Source organism: Gossypium hirsutum, chromosome A03 (genome assembly GCF_007990345.1).
Source record: "Gossypium hirsutum isolate 1008001.06 chromosome A03, Gossypium_hirsutum_v2.1, whole genome shotgun sequence".
Taxonomy (NCBI): domain Eukaryota; kingdom Viridiplantae; phylum Streptophyta; class Magnoliopsida; order Malvales; family Malvaceae; genus Gossypium; species Gossypium hirsutum.
The window spans coordinates 92,326,308-92,340,821 of NC_053426.1; the positions used below are offsets into that span (position 1 = coordinate 92,326,308).

A 14,514-nucleotide genomic window follows, 5' to 3' on the forward strand; every position below is an offset into this window, starting at 1 on the left:
TTCTTTACAATTTAGTCCTTTCACCAAAAATTCATTATTCTCACCTAAAATTGAAAGAATTTCCATAGCCATCAAGAGAGAAAGATAGCAAGGAGATGATGGGGAGCAAGAATATCAAGTTGGTTCAAGAAATAGAAGCTGGAGGAGAGAGAAAAATAAGTTAAAGATTGAAGTTAATAAGAAAAGGTAAGAACATTAAGATTTCAATATATTTTTAAGTCTAATATTGTTGAAAAAGCATGGAATTGATGTTAATGTAGAGTTTTCTTTTATATGGTTCCATGTTTTTGATGTATTAGTGAAGGGAAATGAGAGAAAATAATGGGAAATATGGTAGAAAATGGAAATAGGAGTGTTATAAACTTGGTAATCAATATGTTGCACTAAAGTAGTTTTAGACAGTAGTAATAGGCTAACTTTGAAAAATCACCAAAAATGATAGAAATTGAATTAGAAGCTAAGGGTGATATTGAATTAAAGCTTATTGAGTCTATTTTTATATAAAATAAATAGAGAAAGTAAAGTAATTCTTTATTCTGAGATATTTATATTTTTGTGAGACTGGTTCAAAATGATTTCAAGATCCCTTGTTCTGACTTGGAAAAATCACTAAAAATTATACAAAAATAATTTTGTTACATACTTTATATGGTTAAATTCCTTAATGAGTCTATTTTTATAAGAAACAAATTATAACATCATTTGAATTCTGTTTAAAGAGATAATTAAACTTTAGTAAAGAGTGGTCAGAACTGCCAAATAGCAAAACAGAGGAGACTTTAATGAATAAACTGTACTAATTGGCTAAACCAAAAATTCAGAAAATTTTATGGTAAGAAGACATGTGAGTCTAGTTTCAGGAAAAATTAACAGATCTCAATTTCGAGTTCTTTAGCTTAATATATAAATAATTTAGTGACTATGACGCAAATGGACAGTTTTGAATGTACATATAAGTAAATAGTGAAATTATTGATAATGTTACTTGTTGCATGTTATATAAATTAAGGATGTGGAATGGAGAGGAGGAGGAGGAGGAAAATATGTATGAATATTCATCTAGCATGGCTAATTTGCATGTTTTAGGCTTAGGGACTAAATTGAATAAAAGTAAAACTTTATGGGCAATTTTGTAAAAATGTCAGAAATGACTAAATTGCATGAAATAGATTATTTTATTATTTAAATTACAAAATTTAACGAAATTATCAATTCAGTTCAAGATCGTGGGAAAACATGTTTTAGGGATTAAATTGAAAAGTGTTGAAATTGTGAAAAATTTTGATATTTTATAGAATCCATGGACTGTTATCGATATGTATGATAATACTAGCTAGAGATAAGGATTAAATTGCAAGAATTTTATTTTCTTGACCCTAAGGATGAAATCGTCATTAATTAAAAGTTTAGGGATAAAATGGTAATTTTTGCCTGGAGCATTAATTAAATGCATTAGAATATGAAATGAATGAAAATGATGATCAAATTTATTTATAAAGATCCGGACGACACAAATACGAGACTTGATCATGGAAAAGAAAATATATCAGAATAATGAAATCATAAACACGAACAATCAATGAGGTAAGTTCGTGTAACTTGAATTATATTTTTAAATGCTTGAAATGCATGTTTTTGATATGAATATGATTTGAATGTTCATTATATGAAAATTTATGAAACATTGATATATTTGATAAAATGGGAAGAAATCCCGGTTGAATGAAAGGAAAATTCGATGGATCTCTGAAAAGGAATTGACGGTAAAAAGGATCTAGCCCGAACGGGTGATCCTATCCTGATATAGCCCTCCCGAAGAATATGTGTAAAATGGATTTAGCCCGGACGGGTAATCCGAATTAGGGTCTGAATTTAGCCTGGACTGGTAATTCAGATCCAAGCTCATTAGAGTAATTGTCGTTGCAGGGGATTTAGCCTGGACTGGTAATCCCGACAATACTCTATGAGTTTATATTACAGGGGATTTAGCCTAGATTGGTAATCCCACTGTAAGAATGAGGTTCGCGGGAGTGTGCTCTCTGATAGAAAATGTGTAAGACCATGGTTGAAAGATACCATGGCAACCTGATATGAAACGTGTAAGACCATGGTTGAAATATACCATGGCAACCTGATATGAAACGTGTAAGACCATGGTTGAAAGATACCATGGCAACCTGATATGAAACGTGTAAAACCATGGTTGAAAGATACCATGGCAACTTGATATGAAACGTGTAAAACCATGGTTGAAAGATACCATGGCAACTTGATATGAAACGTGTAAGACCATGGTTGAAAGATACCATGGCAACGTGACATGAAATGTGTAAGACCATGGTTGAAAGATACCATGGCAACGTGACGGGGAAATGAATAAGACCATGGTTGAATGATACCATGGCAACATGACAGAAAATGAGTAAGACCATAGTTGAAAGACACTATGGCATCATGTCGAAGATAAATAAGATCGTGGAAGAGAAACGTCAAGATATCTGTTGAACAACTAATATTCAGGTAATATAACAAATGGTTAAATGAATTGGATATACAAAATGGTAATGTGAAATGTTTACAGGAATTGGTCATATGGAAATAAATGTACAAAATAGTTGTATGAAATAATTTATAAGATAGATAAATGAAATAAGTATAGGTACATGGAATTTAAATTATGTTAAGTTTAATACGAACCATTACCGAAATAAATATACCTAAGATATAAGGAAATGATGGTGCATGAAATGTTGATATAATGAAATGAATGATATATGTTATTAAAGAAACGGTAAGAGAATGATATGTATCATGACATGTACATATGAGAATATCTTTTTTATGTTAACATAAGGAAAATATGTAAGTTAAGACGAGTATTAAATTCAAATATGACATATTGAGAAAATAAGAATTTATATGAAATATGTGTAAGTACACTAACAAGTGTTGTTGTTGATGCTTAGGCAAGTGCCAAGCCATTGATTGAATGGCAATATATTTATTGATGCATTGAATTGATAAGTATTTAAGTGAATTTTTTTTAGTGATTTGCAAGTGGTAGTAATGCTCCGAAACCCTATTCTGGCAGCGGATACGGGTTAGGGGCGTTACAGGCATTCATTAATATTGTATCTAATTCAAGTTTCATTATCCCATGTTCCAGATTATCGTTCCATCTCATTTCATCATTTCAAAGGTTGCGTTTAAAATTTGTTACATATCCTTACTAAAAACCGTTTCATTTTATCCCCAACGAATAATGCATATTGTTAAGTGTTGCCCTGGCTATTATTCAAAAACAAAAGTTTCAAAATGAGGCAATGTTTCGCGTTTTAGAACATCGAGAAATTGTGCCCTAACTTACGGGGTTTCGATTCTCTCGTTGATTCTAGATAGCCAAATATCCTTTTGAGTTTTAAAATACACGGAAATCCAATTAAAATTAAAGACGACTTTACGCTCGAGAGTTCATGGTATTATGTCCTAACTTACGGGATGTGATACTCTGATATCTCGAGATAAGGAAATCTTTAACAATCGTTTTAAGCTAATTCAAGCATTTTTAAAATCAATGTTAAAAAAGGATCGTATTTCAAATCCATTCCCGATTTTTAACTTTCGATATTAAGACACTAACTAATCAATTCAGTACCAATTTTTGAGCGTGTTGGGGGTGCTAATCCTTCCTCGCACGTAACCGACTCCCGAATCCTTTTCTCTCGAGTTTCGTAGACCAAAAACACCGTTTTAATAAACTAAAACGTTTTATTAAAGCAAGGGTGATCCGATTACACCTAATAAAGATCGGTGGCAACTCCCATTTTAATTTTCATTTTCAAATAAAGTCGATTCCCGTTTTCAAAAAAATGGTTTCGACAATTTGCATATATTTACTGTGCATCCATGTCTAGTATTTTTGGACAATGAGCTTACAATTTGGCCACACCCTAGTCAATATATCAAATGTCCAAAATAATCGGTGGAATATTTGTGTGCCCCACTAGTTGACTAAATAGATCATATGCATTAAGGGTTTACGACTCCACCAAGGTACCTAATGCAAACTGTTGCATTGTTTCTAACCTTAATCACAACTCATTGTAAGAGTTATCCCAATCTCCATATAATCATGACTTAACCTTCTATTTTACGTGCTAAGATTTTTGATAAATGACAATGTACTTATACATTAATGCCCTATACTTAGCCCAATCGCTAGGTCCGAGCTACAGTGTGTCACATTCGTTACCGAAGTAACTAAGGTCAATTCACAAAATATTTTATAATCGATTCACACATTATATCATAATCTCATTACAATTTACTATCAATTCATATATATCTCATGTCACATAGCATGTTTCATTCCATATTCATATCACATATCATGTATCATTTATATCACAATATTTTCTACTTCATTCAATTCAGTCCAATTTCTCGACGTTTAATATCATCCAATTCGAATCATTTCATACGACAATATAAACTTAACTCAAATCATGCAATCAACATATATATATTCAATGATCTCAAATTATAGAAATATAAATTGAATTCTCTTGTCACTCATCAACGACTCCCGCTTTTTCTTTCCCTGTTGACGGCCCGACGCCGTATTTAGCTACGTTCAGTAAATCAATAAATAAAACAATATCAGATTTCATCTAATTCACATTTAAGTACAAAGCCAAACATATTTTTCATTTTATTCAATTTAGTTCATATACTCGGAACATGCGTATCTTTCACTATCTAGTATTGGATCAAAATTTGATTTCACATTTTTTCACTAGGGACCCTATACTTTTTATTCATAGCATAATCTCGTGACTAATTTTTAATTTATTCAATTTAGTCCCTAATGTTACAAAGTTATCTAACAAGTTTGATTCAATTTTCAATTTAGTTCTTTTTACAGTCTAACCTTGCTAATTATCAATTTCTTCAAATTAAACAAAAAATCATCAACTTCTTTTTAATGGTAACTTGCTAAAAACTTAACAATTAGACAAACCGATACATGAGCTAGCTAAATCAAGCTTCCGTGATCATAAACTATAAAAAAATCATGAATTTTAAATTGTTATGTTATAATTTTTGCTTAGCCGAATGCTACCTTTAAAAGGAAAGGTGTTTTCTCCCCTTTTTTTATTTTTTTATTCTTAAGGACGATGTAAGAAGATGAATGCTCATTTTTCTTTCACTAACTTAACTTTTATACTAAGATTATAACTTAATTAGCCTTAATTAATTAGTTTAATAACAACTTTATTATGTTAATTTATATTTTAATTAAGCTAGTGGAAACAACCATCATCATCCACTAATTGATGACATACAATGATTAAATAACCATTTTGACGATTTGAATAATTTCTATTTAGGTCCTCAAGTCTTTTCTTAATTAGAACTCAATAGCGATCATATTTTTACAATTTAATTCCTGAGTTTTAATTGACTAATTTATCGATTAAATTACTTAACCAAACTTCAATATAATTTCATACTAACTTCCTAAATCTTTATTTTTTGTCCTTACAGACTCAGTTTATGGAAATGAAATTCCAAAATCGTGTTTTTCGACAATAGTGAAATTTGGATTACTATAATTGTTAAAATCACCACCACTAACATCATCATCATCTTATTATCTTATTTATTATCGATGCTAGCATTAGGAATACCTTCGGACCAAAGATCACTAGATTATTTAATATATTCTTTTTCATTTGGAAATTTGTATTCCTCATCATCCACGTTTGAATTAATAGGAATTAACGATGTTGATAATGTAACATATATGGATTGTCCAAAGCTTCATTCAGGTTGAGATCCAACCCACATATGAATAATCGTCTTCCTATTGGAGTCCATGGTGATTCCGCATACAAGCTTTCCACGTTGTATAGTTCACATATAGTTGGAGAAATATTAAAGACAAGTGTGGATGAACTTGGAATATCATGTACTCCGCAACTTTGCTCAACATCGTAAAACTCAATGTACAATTATGTTGCATCATTTTCGGTTGAAAAATGGGCTAATATCATAGTCTCGAGATCACCATCATCATCATAAAGCTCAACTGTGCTATAAATGAGTGGATTATGGGACATTTTAAATCTATACATCAGTTTAGACAATATCCTTTTGCATCGAGTTGCAATTTTTGAATTGATCTTTTATGTTAGTTGATCAAGTTTGACAATTGCATTGAAACATATATTTATTTGACACATTGATTAAAAAATAACACCAATTTCTATGTTACAAATTCTCCATTATAATAGACCGTTAAAAAAATTGTTGTCCATCTTTAAACCTTAAATAAAAAAAATAATTAATAGCTATAAATTAATATAAAATACCAGTACTTAATATAATATAAAAATTCAAAATTAATAATTAACACTACTTACTTAATATTCTCAAAATCAAATAAATGCTTAAAATAAAACTAGGAGTTATCAAACTAAGGTGGAGTGAGGTTGTTGAAAAAGTATTACGTTTTTTTTTCTTCTTGGTTGAAACTCTTTAAACATGAGTTTCATACAACTTTAAGGTAGAATCTAAAAGGTGAGTAGGAATAAAGGTTTTAAAATTTAATTTTACAGTGTTGGGTGGCAAAGTATTAGAGCCTGTTTAGTAGTGCTTAAAAAAATACTTTTGGCTTAAAAAACACATTTAAAAGGAAAACTGTGCTAAACAAATTGTTTTAGTTGAAATTTTTTGCTTTTCAAAAATACTTTAAAAAAAAAAAAGCTAAAACTTTTAGCTTTCCTTCCTAAAAAACGCATTTAATGCTTAATTACTTTTTTACCCTCCAACAATATAGTAGTTTTCTTTTTTTTCTTGATGCTTAATTACAAATATGTTAAAATTATTAATTAAAAATAAAAAAAATATTTCTTAAAATAATACAAATGCGTTAATATCTAATTACAAATATTTAATGGTTATATTTAAATATATTTTATATATTCTAATTAAATTTTTATAAATAATTAATATTTATTACTTAAAAATATTTAAAATTTATATTTCATATATTAAAATATTAATAACAAATTATAATAAATTATTTTTTATATTCTTATTAAAATATAATAATATTAACTAATTTAAATATTATTTAAATGTATATTTATTATTTGATAACATGATGTGTAAAATGAATATTTTTATTCAAAAATACTATTTGATAACAATATTAAACACTTTACAATATTGTTAAATTTACCCTCATTTACCCAAAAGTGACTTTGATTGATCTGAACACTAGTTTTGATTGACACAATAAACTTAAATTGGATATTGGCTGGTAACATAAAATCCACTACTTTAGTTTCCATAAATAAATTTATTGTTTTATATAGGCTATTTATTATCTGACTGTGGAAACCATCAACCTTGAATCCTTTAAATTTTTTCTGAAAAAACAATATATGAATATAAGTTACTCCTATTATCTTTCCTTTTTTCTATAAACGAAAACGATTTAAAAGTTCAGATTTCTATTTACCAAAATAAATCCAGAAGCATTTTAAATCACAGTACTTTTATTTGGCGCCAAAATAACACTAGATATGGCGGATAAATTTTATGGGACCAAAGCACCCTCAGTATTTGCTTATAAAGAAGTCAATAATAGTTGAAAAAAAGCGTAATTATATCCGTCAAAAGAGAAACCATTTTTACCCTTACGAAAGAACAACAAATTTCCCGCCAAATAAAAGCCCTAAATTCTCCTTAATATTTTCTTTTCGCTCCCAATTCTTTACAGTACGTTCCATCAATGGCAGAAGACGAAGCCGTTGATCCGATCCGACCCGAATTCCCGACGGCAAGGGTCAAAAAGATCATGAAACTTGACAAGGACATCAACAAGGTGAACTCGGAGGCCTTATTCCTCGTTTCATGTTCCACCAATCTTTTCCTTCGATTCCTCGCCGAGAGAACAGCCCAAGTCGCCGCCGAGAAGAAGAAAAAGACGGTGAAGCTCGATCACCTAAGAACCGCCGTCAAAAGGCATAGACCAACGAGCGATTTTCTTCTCGACTCACTTCCTATTCCAGCCGAGTCTACTCAATCCGTTGCTCGCTTCGCGACGGATCGAGATCGTTCCCGGTCCGTTGGTGATAAATCCGCCCCCGCTGGAACCCGCCGCATAGACCACTTCTTTCGTAAGCCAGAAAATGAAGCTCCGATTCAGATAAACGATGCATAGCATTTCCTTTTTTTTATTAGCGAACTCTACAGTAAATGCTTGTTTGCTTTTTATAAATTTCCTTGTACTCGATTATGATTAGTTATTCAATTATTGCATTTCTTGAGTAATGAAAAATTGAAAACACCAGCTACTTGATTATTGCGCTCCAAAATAGCAAGAAATCAAAAATATTTTCCATTCTTTTTCATTGTAAGGACAAATGTTAACTTAAGACTTCGAACCAGAAGACTTTATATAACTACACAGCAAGATTTTTTTTTTTTGACAAACTGAACTTATTCTCTGCAAGCATATATATATTTCCTCTTCAAACTTACAATAAGCTTTTTCGGTTACTTGTGCATTAGATCAGAATGGATCTTTCCGGTTACTTGTGCATTAGATCAGAATGGATCTCTCATGGTTTCAAGGTGATAAGGGGCCAGAAAATGTTGATACCACTGAAGCTGTATCATCTCTTAGCTGAGAGGTGAAATTTGGTCGAGGAAATATCCTCTTTCCTTGCTCTTTCTTCCCTTCTTTGATGAAGGATGTACCAAGAGACACCGAGTTTTTGCCATTTGATCCTAGCTGCTGGATACTCAAGGAAAGCCTCCTGTTTAGAGGGCTTGCATTGCCAAAACCTCCATTTAAGCTCTTGTTTGAAAGGCGCCGATTACTGGTGGATGGCCTAGATGTAGTGAAGTTTTGTTGCTCAACTACTACCTGGCTTTGGACCTTCTTTATCTGCTGAGAAATATTTCAACATATTAGAGAGGTCTGGTTGATTACGACATTATAAATGTTGAATTCTATCGTTGGTTGCACATGGAATTATACTAACCCGTTGCCTTTGCTTTTCTTCTTCTCTTTCTTGCCTAGACAGGTTGTACTCTTCCAACATTGCCAAAAGAGGTACCTAGATAACCATAGATGTCATTTCCTTATAGCAGCTTGTTTGGTTGATTAGTCATGCTTGAGATATTATGTGAAAAATATTACTTCAAGTCAGTGCATAGAGAGTTTTCATACCCAGGGATACAAGTAACCGATTCTAAAGTTGGGAGTTGCATGTCTTGATGCATTACTTAATGATTTACCATCACATTCGCTGAAGCATGGTTCTTTTTTCTTTTTTTGTTGGTTATATGAACATTATTGTCACACTATCGAAGAAACGAATGTTTAGTCAATATGTAAGGAATATATGATATTTACCTCATCATACAGGAAAACTTTCCTTCTTTCTTCTTCCCAACTCTTGGTTTTTGCTATGAGTGAATCCACCAATGCTGCATGAAACCATTCTGTGAGAATCTATATCTCCAAAAATAAATCATTCATTCATGCAGAGTTGCACTGGATAAGATATTAAGATTCACTGTTTGACACTTGAGAAACATGTTTCAAGGTAGAATGCTGAAGGCTTAACACAATCTAATTGATCATGTACCACAGTTCGGTGATTTACTTGGCACATTCTGTAGTTGTTTAGTTCAGTCTAGTTGACGAATTCAATATAATTTTGGTATATGCTTATACGCCTTTTAAAAAAGTCAATGCCATGAGGGCTGTAACAAGTTCAGTTCTATAAGTATTTCTAACATGAAGGAGCTTTTCCTTTTTATACCTGGGATTTTGTTGACTGTTACTCGGGCCCTTTCTGCACGTCTCAGGTTCCTGTGAGCGCCCCTGCTGACTGAATATCTATTCTCATCCTGAAAATATTCATGAAATGGGAAACATGAAACAGATACAGCTAGAGAGATATCCAACTAGTTCTGCAGAAAAGTTGTCGTAAGATCGTTAACCATGCTATATTCTTCCAGCCACCGCTCCTCATCACGAGCTAGTATCCATTTTTCCACCTTCTCCATTATTGATTTTCTACTTGAGGCTTCTTCCTTTGCTCTTGATATCTGTTCATCTATGCTCATGAGGAGCTCGGCATAGTCAATCTCCCCTTTTGTACATCATATAGTTAGATCAAAGATAAATTAGATTTAAACAAGAAGAAAATAAATTTTGAGAAAATATGTTACTTGTTCAATCCCACCTGTGTTTATCAGATTTAGTATATTTTCCATCTCTGATCTTGAAGGAATCTCCATGTGTGATTTATTGCATATCTCTTCAAGCTCATTCTGTTTCTTGAGAAATAGCTCTTTCATTTTGCTTGCCTTTAATTGATCCAATCTCTTAACTTCAGCTTCGGCCTTGAAACATTTAAAAGAAACTTTTAAGTTTATAGCGCTTTGATAATTAACTTTTAAATGATGGTGATTACACCAACCTGTTGGATTATATCCAGTGTAAGGCTTCCAGGATCAGATACTTCAGCTGACGAGACTGATAATTGATCAATAACATGGGAAAACAAGTAGCGATCTCCATAGGATGTATCCATTAGGCTCCATAAATTTTTCAATGCTTTACCAAGTTGGTGAAGCTGCAAGTTGACAGAAATTCAGCTGAAGAGTTTGTGGAAGTGACAGAAATTCAGTGAACTTATGGAGACAGAAATTCAGTGAACTTATGGAAAAAAGTTATCTTATGACTGAGCTGTATGCTGTCAAGGAAAAGGAAGAACAAGTGATTGTAGAAGACTTTACTTAAGTAGAATTCATGGCAAATCTAGGAACAAAATGTTGACCACTCAACCAATAAAAAATCTTCTGATCTTACAATGATTTATGTTTATGTTGTCATTTATGAGGTTAGATAACAATTATGAACCATGTACTATTTGCTGCAGGGCAAGAGCATGGTGCTAGCTCCCCTTAAAAGATCATACGGAAGAATAATGGCATAACATTATACCTTCTCAAGCCGCTTTTGTTTTTCTTCTTGCAGTGACTCCACTGTGCTGTTGAGTTTGGCCAAAATACTGTCACTTATGTTTTTCGAAATCCCACACAATTCATTCAAGCTTGGGTGAACCTTTGTAATAATCATGGAAGATTCCATCCCCAATGTTGCAGACAAATTGTGAACAGCAGCTATATATTTTTCCACTTGCTGGAGTCTGTTGTTCTTCAGAAGAATAAAACCGGAAAGAAAAGTATATGATGTTAATTAGGATGATTCCTCTGTACAACTTCCTTAATACAAATTTTGAGGATATTATGTACCTTCTCATTGTGGAGTCTTTGGAGCTCATTCTGATATTCCTCAAGTTTCTTCAAAGAAAGATCATTCTCATTCACCTTGACATTTGTTATGGAGTCATCATATTCTGACTGACCAGCAATTTCGGCAGAGATTTTCTGAATTTGCCCTTGTACAGCTCTGAACTGGTTTACTCTCTCTTCTTTCCTCAACCGCATTTCCCGCAATGCTGGCGTAATGGAATCAAGTTGTTGCTTTATTGTTCCTGACATTTTCTCTGGCTGCAGAGACATTAAGTAGGAGGTTATGGAACCAAGCAATCAACATTAACAATTACTTTCTCGAGCTGCATGTTGAGTGGATCAAATCTCCATATTTTTATTGCCCAATTTTACTGCTAACAGGAACATTGTTCTCAGTTGTTTCGTTTACGACAAAAATCAATGGAATCTAGATTGCTTTTATCCTTTTGATGTTTTGAACCATATGAAATACCATGCATCTTTTGATATATACATATATGTATGCGTGTGTGTAGGTTAAATATGAACTTTCAGCTTCAAACAAGGCAGAGATTGATCGATATGGTACCCGTCCGGGAAGGGATCGTTCACCAAGGGACAAAAGAAGGTGAGTGAATCCAGCTTCAGATTCGGCGAGTTCCTGATGAAGGCGAGCTCTTGACATATTTGCTCGGTCAACTTTTCTCCGGTAGACCTCCAGACATTCCTGCTCTAATTCTAGTAGAACCTTCTCTCTTTCTGACTGATCTTCTCCAACTTCATTCCATATCATCTATTCCATTACATATCACAAGGTATGATCTGATTACAACCACAGCTTTACTTAAAATATTATCAAGGGGAAATAAAATAGAGAATCTCTTGCCTGCAACTCTTGAAGTAAATATCCACATGAAGTTTCTAACAATGCAGAGCTTCTCATTCCAGGAGGCGCTTGGAACGATCCCATCCTTTCTGTATACCGGTGATGACTACTGCTGGGAGACTTGAAACTGCTAAAAAGCTGGATGCTTTGGCTAGGACGCTTGGACTGAAGGGTGGAACTTTTTGGTTTGAGTTCTTTGATGAGCAACCAAACCATGTTGTGAGAAAGAATAATGGGGTTTGAGCTGTTTGCTTAAAAGACAAGGCTGACAGAGTTAGGTGCTAGTGAAGCTTTGGGTTCAAGGGTCATCCGTTTTTGTGGATTTTCCAGCTCCAGCTTTTCCCTCTTTTTATTTTCAATTTAAATATGAAAAAGAAGACAATATGACTCTCCATCTTAATAAATTAAGCTGAGGTTCCTTTATAAATAAAGTGATGTAACCTGCTTACTTGAGGTATGTATTGTTAATCAAGCATTATATTGTATGTATTACATTAACATTCATCTTAGGTGAAGTCTTTAAATTAGATTTAACCGTAACTTGATTCCTAAGCAATCCGTGACCAGATGGAACAGTTTTGCAATCCATTGTTAGAATGTCAGAGTCAGGAAAAAGGAACTTCAGAAATGGATGATGAAGCCCCATTGCAATGGCTAGGAGATTCGGAACCATCTGATCCCATGGTTCAACCTTGAGGTACTTATCTCTCCCTCTATGATGATTAGCTACCTAATTGTGAAGTTAAGATATTCCAAATTTGCAATAATGTTAAAGATTCCTTGCATAATTTGGATTAGGAATGAAACAAATATAATATTCAAGAGAATTTGGAAATAGTTAGTGAATCATTTTCAGCCCAACACATTCCACCTCATTCAACAAAAAAAAAAAGATTTAATGAGAAATGAAGGTGTGTCTTCCTTATCATTAGCCAATTGGTGCTTTAGTGATATTGAGGATTAGGTTTGTAGTGACATAGATGCCAAAGCAGGAGGGCCCTACTAAGCCGGGTTGCTTTTTAGTTTGTAAGAACTTATCTAGAAAAGGAAAGTGAAAACCATGTGGCTGCTTTGCCAATTGCCACCATAGTATGTCTGGCAAAAAAGGCTTCTGGCTTAAGACTTGGCGGTTGGGACCATAGGCAGTTGGCTCTAAAAAGACAATTTTTTAGTCATTTCTTAAAGAATGTTCCGACGCCCAGTTTTTAATTATTGTTGTTGTTGAGAATACGATTTAAGAATTTTAAGTTTTTTTTTCTTTTTTTTTCTAAAAAGAATTTCCAAATACAACTAAACCCAGATTCCATGTTGCAAAATAAACGAGAAAAAAAAAATAAAGGAAGAAAAAGAAGAGGATGTTTTTGGTTTTATAGTTGATGAATTGGAGATGAAATTATGTCCTTAATTTTATGAATTTAATTCTTGTAATTATTTGATTTAAAACTTAAAATTCAATAGATAATATTAATTAGGAGGATTGCTTGGGTATGTTTAAACACATTATTTTATGATGTTTTGAGTAATATAGAGTTAATATTTGATATATTAATAGTGAACAATTTAAAAAATTGTCACATGTTTCTTTTTTTTAAATGTTTATTTTTCTATTATTTTATTATACCTATATAAAATACTTTGATTAATTTTTTAATTCTATTTGTGAAATCTAAAAATTTCATTGACAATGACATTACTAAATTCTTAATATATTATTTTTGCAATTAAGAATATAGATAGTAAAGTATAATAAAAATAGTTTTATGTCAGAAGTCAGTTTTCAAACTAAACTAAACTAATTAATTTGATTTGTTTAACATTAGAGCAGTGATGAAATTTTCAAACGTTGGTTTTGATTTAAGATTTATGTCAAATCTCAAGAGTATTGTCTCAAATATTTTTACAAATTTTTAATCGACACATATTCCCAATCTTATGAAATTGATTGTATAGCTTAAAATTTATCAAAAAAAAGATTGTATAGCTTAAAAATTTAATTGTCAACGTATTAAATGAAGTAATACTATGTTTTTCTAATTATACTATCAAAGCAAGTTTGTCAAAATCAGTAATAAGCCAAAGAAATCAATTACACGAAGCCTCAACAGCAATAAAATGCTCATATAACTTTACAAAAAAACCATTTTAACCTTCTATTTTATTTTTCATCCTTTTTAGTTTTTAAATTTGTATTATTTATTGAATCATCATAAAATTGAATAGAAAAATTAATGTTTGTTAATTTTTAGAGTTTGTATGACTCGAATTCTATTTGACATTGATTAAAATAAGATTTTTCAACTTAT

At 31.9% G+C, this 14,514-nt stretch overlaps 2 protein-coding genes across 3 annotated transcripts; one reads left to right on the forward strand and one right to left on the reverse strand.

Moving 5' to 3' along the window:
- Nucleotides 1-7,696: 7,696 nt before the first annotated feature.
- LOC107886467 (DNA polymerase epsilon subunit C) lies at nucleotides 7,697-8,362 on the forward strand. The gene has a single exon (XM_016810431.2). It carries the CDS (start codon nucleotides 7,802-7,804, stop codon nucleotides 8,231-8,233), a length of 432 nt encoding a protein of 143 aa, XP_016665920.2. The 5' UTR covers nucleotides 7,697-7,801; the 3' UTR covers nucleotides 8,234-8,362.
- A 25-nt stretch (nucleotides 8,363-8,387) lies between these two features.
- LOC107886466 (65-kDa microtubule-associated protein 8) lies at nucleotides 8,388-12,760 on the reverse strand. 2 transcript variants are annotated; one of them, XM_016810430.2, is made up of 11 exons: nucleotides 12,212-12,760; nucleotides 11,915-12,118; nucleotides 11,347-11,604; nucleotides 11,036-11,248; nucleotides 10,509-10,664; nucleotides 10,272-10,431; nucleotides 10,027-10,178; nucleotides 9,846-9,933; nucleotides 9,434-9,507; nucleotides 9,060-9,134; nucleotides 8,388-8,962 (listed from the first exon to the last, which is right to left on the reverse strand). In XM_016810430.2, the coding sequence occupies exons 1-11, from the start codon at nucleotides 12,425-12,427 to the stop codon at nucleotides 8,642-8,644; spliced, it is 1,917 nt and encodes a 638-aa protein (XP_016665919.1). In that variant the 5' UTR covers nucleotides 12,428-12,760; the 3' UTR covers nucleotides 8,388-8,641. The 2 variants fall into 2 exon arrangements, with proteins under 2 accessions (XP_016665919.1, XP_016665918.1); XM_016810429.2 differs by having other exon boundaries at nucleotides 8,388-8,965.
- Nucleotides 12,761-14,514: the final 1,754 nt, after the last annotated feature.